At 45.2% G+C, this 6,384-nt stretch overlaps 1 protein-coding gene across 1 annotated transcript in view; it reads left to right on the top strand.

Annotated features, from left to right (window-relative positions):
* The first annotated feature begins 1,786 nt into the window (after positions 1 to 1,786).
* SLC25A16 (solute carrier family 25 member 16) overlaps positions 1,787 to 6,384 on the top strand; it is a 44,718-nt gene continuing 40,120 nt past the window's right edge. The window contains exons 1-2 of the mRNA XM_073353480.1: positions 1,787 to 2,125; positions 4,532 to 4,624. Coding sequence (XP_073209581.1) covers positions 2,047 to 2,125; positions 4,532 to 4,624 — 172 coding nt within the window. The 5' untranslated portion in view covers positions 1,787 to 2,046. The remainder of the gene's footprint in view (positions 2,126 to 4,531; positions 4,625 to 6,384) is intronic.

Raw genomic sequence — 6,384 nt, 5'->3', positions numbered from 1 at the left:
CACTTGCAGATGTATAGCGCTGTGACTTAAACCAGCCCTTGGAGACCGCAGCAGCAGGGAAAGTGCTGCCGTGTCTTCACATTGTCAGCTGCAAGTGCAGTGGCGTGGCCACATTTGCAGCACTTCCAGGGGCATTGGGAGCGGAGCATTATGGGCAGCTATCCCACAGAGCACCTCTTCCCATTCTGGTGCTGTGGCTTGTGGGAAGGGGACAGCAGGGTGCGGGGCATTCTGGGTCCTGTCCCAATGCCCTGTGATACATCGCTTTGAATGCCAGCAATCCCTGTGCTTCTGTCCACATTTGGCACCATCTTTCAACATTTTTTGTACTGCATGCTTTGTCTTCCCTTTTGGTATGCGGGAATGGATCCTGAACTTGTGAGGAATATGGTGATGGGTCTCGCCAGCACATCACGAATTGCAGTGGAGTTACTCCTAAAGCTACAAAGTGACAGCGAGGAGTCCAAGGATGATGTCGACTCGCATAATACATACGACACGAGATTGCTTGTGGCAGTCACAGACATGCTCACCACAGTGGAACGCCACTTTTGGGCTTGGGAAACAAGCACTGAGTGGTGGGATCACATCATCATGCAAGTCTGGGATGATGAGCAGTGGCTGCAGAACTTTTGCATGAGGAAAGCCACTTTCATGGGACTGTGTGCTGAGCTCACCCCCACCCTGTTGTGCAAGGACACGAGATTGAGAGTGGAGAAGTGCCAGTGGAGAAGTGGGTGGCTATTGCAATCTGGAAGCTGGCAACTCCAGACAGCTACCTATCGGTCGCTAACCAGTTTGGAGTGGGAAAGCTGACCGTTGGAATCGTATTGATGCAAGTTTGCAGGGCCATTAATCACATCCTGCTCAGAAGAACAGTGAGTCTGGGCAATGTGCGTGACATTGTGGCTGGCTTTGCACAAATGGGTTTCCCTAACTGGGGAGGAGCGACAGATGGGTCGTATCTTCCAATTCTGGCACCAGACCACCTAGCCTCTGAGTACATAAATCAGAAGGGGTATTTTTCTATGGTTCTCCAGGAGCTTGTGGATCACTGTGGGCATTTCACAGACATTTACACAGGCTGGTCTGAAAAGGTGCATGACACATGCATCTTTCAGAACATATAATCATAGAATACCAGGGTTGGAAGGGACCTCAGGAGGTCATCTAGTCCAACCCCCTGCTCAAAGCAGGACCAATCCCCAATGGCCTCCTCAAGGATTGAACTCACAACCCTGGGTTTAGCAGGCCAATGCTCAAACCACTGAGCTATGCCTCCCCCCCTTAAATATAAACACAGGCCTGTTCAGGAAGCTGCTAACCGGGACTTTCTTCCCAGACCAGAAGATCACCCTAGGGGAAGTTGAAATGCTCATTGTGATCCTTGGACACCCTGCTTACCCTTAAATGCCATGGCTTCTGAAACCCTACACTGGGAGCCTTGACAGCAACAAGGAGCGGTTCAACAACAGGCTGAGCACCCGGTGCACAACTGTGGAGTGTGCTGTTGGCGGTTTAAAGGAACACCCCCCAAGGGCCCAGGCGGGAACTGGGATCCCGGCAGACGCCAGCCTGCCCCAGGGCCCGGAGCCAGAGGCTACAGAGAAGTGTGGCAGACGCTTGGGGGTCTGGACAGGTGCGGGCGGCGGGGCCGGAGCCGGAGCCGGCGCGCTGGCCCGGAGCTCTCGCGGTGCGCACACGGACCGCTCTAGAGCTGCGCCGCCGGCGAGGGGAGGATCCAGCGCCCGCGCCGGGCCCGCCCTGCCGCTGACGCGATCAGCCGGCGCCGCTCGCCCGGCTGAGCTACTCCCAGTGCTCCTGAGCCGAGGCCGCGGCCCAGGCCCAGGCCATGCACAGGCAGGAGAGCGGCGGCCCGGACACCTTCCCGGTGGCTCCGGCGCAGTGATCGTGGCTGGCTGCTCCGCTCCCTCTCTGGCTCGTGCTGGGGCGCGGGCCCGGGCCGGCACCATGTGCTGGAAGCGCCGGGGGCTACCTCAGTGAACCTTCTTCCTCCGCGGAGCCCGCCGCGCCCCCGCTGTCCCAATGGACACGCAGGGGCCGGCGGGGCCCAGTGCCGCCGCGCGCAGAGACTTCTACTGGCTCCGCTCCTTCGTAGCGGGAGGTAAACGCCCCGCTCCCCCTGCTCTCTGCCGGCCGAGGCCGGGCTGAGACCCCTGCTGCAGCTGGGCACCCGCCCTGCCGCCGCGGGAGACGCGGCTGGGGCTCTGCGGCACCAGGCTTTGCCCTCCCCTTTGGTCTTGCCACCAAGCCCATGGTAAAAAGGGAGATGAACCCACTGTCTGCGTGCTGTGCCCCAGGGGCCCGCCGGGCATGGGCGCGGGAGCGTATGGACCAGGGGGCCCGCACAGTGGGGGATGTGAAGACCTTTGGCACAGGAGCGGCATGGTGTTTGTTGTCCGGGGACAGAGATAAGCGGCTTTCATTTGAACCACCTCACGTTGTGCCCTTCTGACCCTGTCACCGATAGGGAAAACTTGAGTGCCAGGAGATTAAATGACTTGTTCAAGGTCACGTGGCAGAGCTAGCTGTAAATCCTAGGCCAGCGGTTCTCAAACTTCATTGCATCATGACCCTCTTCTGCCAACAAAAATTACTACATGAACCCAGGAGGGGAGACCAAAGATGGAGCCTGCCCGAGCCCCACTGCCCTGGGGGTGGGGGGGCAAAGCTTCTGCCCTAGGGGAGGCTTGTAATCTTAGCCCTGGGCTGTGAGGATTGGGCTTGAGACTTGCTGGGGCCCAGGGCCAACACCAGTCTGGGTGACCCCCATTAAAATGGGGTTGTGACCCACTTTGGGGTCCTGACCCACAGTTTGAGAACCCCTTCCGTAGGCCATGCTCCATTTTATATTCAACCCAATGACCATCTAGCCTTCAAAGGACTATCAAAAAATGGTACCTGCCATGGAAATAGATAATACATTGTATGTAGGTTACTGTAATGTTGTTAGCAACATCTGGTATGGCTTCTGTTGGGGGTGGCAGAGGAATATGTTCTAATAGGTCTCTTTCATAACTACTATCAACTCAAGAAAATGAGACAAACTGCCTTTTAATTCCTTCTGTAGGATGATTAGTGTTCTTAAGGATTGTGAAAGGATGTTGAGAAGCATGGCCATGAATCTTATAGTCTCCCTCTCCCCCAAATCATTACAGTATAGTTATTTCACTTCCAAAGTGGATTAAATTAATATGCAGTAAAATGCCAGATAATTTGAAAAAAAAAAAAAACCACCAATTTTTGTGTGCGGATGCAAGGCAGTTTATCCCCCCAAAAACTAAAGTTATTCCACAAAAACCTTTCTCATGGTACACAAGATTTTAGAAAAAAGAAATGGTCCCCAAAGTCTTGATCCTGCAAGGCAATCAGTGTGCACGAAATTGCAGGATTGAGACCTAAATGTTAAGTAGGATTCTTTGACATGTTTTAGCATTATCTAAATAATTAGATTGTTAAAGAGGGATGGAGTCTCTTAAGTGTTTTTGAGACTCAGGGTTTTGGAGACCTGTTGGTGCTAAACATAAAAATGTGAAGGAAAGAAATTTCAAAAACAGCATTGCTTTAATTTGTCTCTTTACAGCCCTTTCCCCTTGAAAACTGGATCTTTCTAAAGACATTGTCAGGAGTCAACAGAATTAACTAGTAGACAATTTTTTATATTAATATTCCTTAGGATATTATAAATAAGTGGTGGCTTGTGAGGGGAGAGTTACCTGTATGTAGCATTGTTTCTGCTTAATACAGCTTGTTTCATTCATGCACATACTCCTATTTGTATGCTTTTCAGAATCAGAAAAGATCATTACCTAACTTCTAACCAGATGCTGAATGCTCAAGCAACCTCATTATCACATTTAGGAAAGTCTCTTTTTCATGTGAATGAAATATATTGTGACTGTAGTCGTGACTTCTGAAAAATAGGGCTATTTTAAAAAAAGAAAGAAAAGGGGGGAAATATTAGAAAATGCTCTATGGAGAAAACACAGAGTTATTCCCCGCACATATAGATCCTCATCTCTCATCACTGTTTGTAAAGTGTTGTGAAGATCTGTCTACTTAGGTTTCTCATTCTGCACTCATCACCGTGAATCTTAGTTTTTAATTGTTATATGTACCAAATGTTACTGTTTAACCAGTGTGGAGCTTGACCATGGAGAGAAAGCAGACAGGATGACAGAGAACTTGAACTCTGTAGACCTAAAGAGGATGGGAAGCTTAAAATAACTTGCTGAATAACTGAATGATGTTGTTGGGAGCATTCAACAGCTAACAAGAATGGTCTTTTAAAAAAAATCTGAAGATCGATTTTACTCATTTCACTAAGATTTTTAGGATTTTTTAATAAATTACATTTTTCCTGAAAATGAAAGCTTATTTACTTTTTTAATACTATAGTTCCTGGGGGGAAAAACGTTGTTCCATTTAAAAAGAAAATACAGTGGAGAAATACTTGATTTAGCTGTTGACATGAATAACTCAAACTTCCACTGTTGTTGTTGTTGGTAAGGTGTTGCAGGATGTTGTGCCAAAACAACCATTGCACCATTGGATCGAGTAAAGATTTTGCTGCAAGCTCATAATCAACATTACAAACATCTAGGTAAGATGGCTACTGTACATTTAAAAAAGTGTAAATTTTATACTATTTAGGAAAGTAGTGTCACTCTACTTACCAATATGATTGCTGTAAACAAATGCAATGATTTGATAGGCAGTTGCTTTTTATGAGCACAATTTCATAGTCTGCTTGCTGGATTTGGTAGGTCTGCACACAGGGGACTGTAATTAATGCTATGAGATTGTTTATCCAAGACCAATGTTAATTCAAGATATGTGTTTATAAACAGTGAGATCCTGCAAACCTTTCCCATATGTGTAATAAGTCTAAGAAAGTGGAGCTACTTGTGCAATTAAGGAGTGCAGGATTTGGCACTTCATTTTTTTTTTTTTTTCTTAAATGACTTTGTGTAAACTCCCGATTAACTACTGTAATTCAAAATTATTCCCAGAACAACTGTAACACTGCCCCCTTCGGTACATGATTAGAATCATTGCCTGGATGATGCCTGGATATTCTTGCACAACTTCATTGAGTTACAGATACACAGTAAAGCACAGCCTTGAATTGGATGACTTGTACATGTAAAATACCGATTATAAATCATGTTCACTTAGAAATTTTGTTTAAAAAGAACATTTGGGGAGGAGAAATACTGAGTTATAATACAACATTGAAATGATTATGCTTGTATTCAGTTTGATGTACAAAGAAGAAGGGAATGGCAGGGGCACTCGACTGCTCATGCAGAGTCTGAATATGTAATCTAACAATCATAAGCTGAAATAGTTGCATTGTTGACTCTAATATTCTTCTTATCTCCGGATTTTTTTTTAGAATATGCAATCATCAGTTTATATGTTCAAATCAAATTTCACCATACCGTGGATGTGTGATTTGATACTGGAGTACCAGGAATGACTTTGATTTGAATTGAATGCACATTCTAATTAAACATTCAGCAGAGAAAAAAAAAAAAAGATGGGGAAGGGAGAATAGGTGAAAAATAGATATAGAGAAGAATATGTTACATAGGTTCAGTTAGCCAAAACCCATGTTAAATATTTATACTATGTCTGAATGTGTGGAGTTAAAGATACATGGACCACATGACATGTATCTTTTAAAATAAAAGAAGTTTTCAATAAATGGTTATTTTTTGAGGGGGAGGAGGGAAATTCTAACCCTGTCAAAAATATTTGTTCTCACTGAAGTTGTAGCAAGTATGAAATTCTAAAACTAAACCTTGTGAATGTGAAGAACAATTCTCTTGATGTGTGAAAAATGCCATCCTTTTTGTTTGGATAACTAAACAGAATTTTAAAAGATCACTTTTGGGCAGAGAACAAAGATGATAAACTTCAGTTCAATGAGTAAATATTTGTCAGTCAGTATTAAAAATTACATCTGAATATGAAAAATGTTTACATATTGCAAATAATGTTTACAATTAACTGAAAGAGATGTGAGAAAATATTTCTGGTTTTTAAAATTTGTTTAATTCTTGCATTTGATAGCAACTGTGTATAGTCTAGAGAGGAGGGTTTGTAGTTAAGGCCCTTCACTGTGACTTGGGAGTGCTTGGTTTAGTTCCTGGCTCTGCCACAGATTTCCCATATGATCTTGGGCAAATGATCTCTCTGTAATTCAGTTCCCCATCCTTAAAATGGGGATGATAATGCTTAATTTTCACAGTACCCCTCTGGGATAATACATCAATGTGTGTTAGGTGCTTACATACCATGGTGGTGATGTTGTAGTAAAGTCTGTGCGTAGTTTATTTTCCTATTTCACCTTTATAG

This window comes from Lepidochelys kempii, chromosome 7 (genome assembly GCF_965140265.1).
Source record: "Lepidochelys kempii isolate rLepKem1 chromosome 7, rLepKem1.hap2, whole genome shotgun sequence".
Classification (NCBI taxonomy): domain Eukaryota; kingdom Metazoa; phylum Chordata; order Testudines; family Cheloniidae; genus Lepidochelys; species Lepidochelys kempii.
This window is presented reverse-complemented; position numbering and strand designations above follow the sequence as displayed.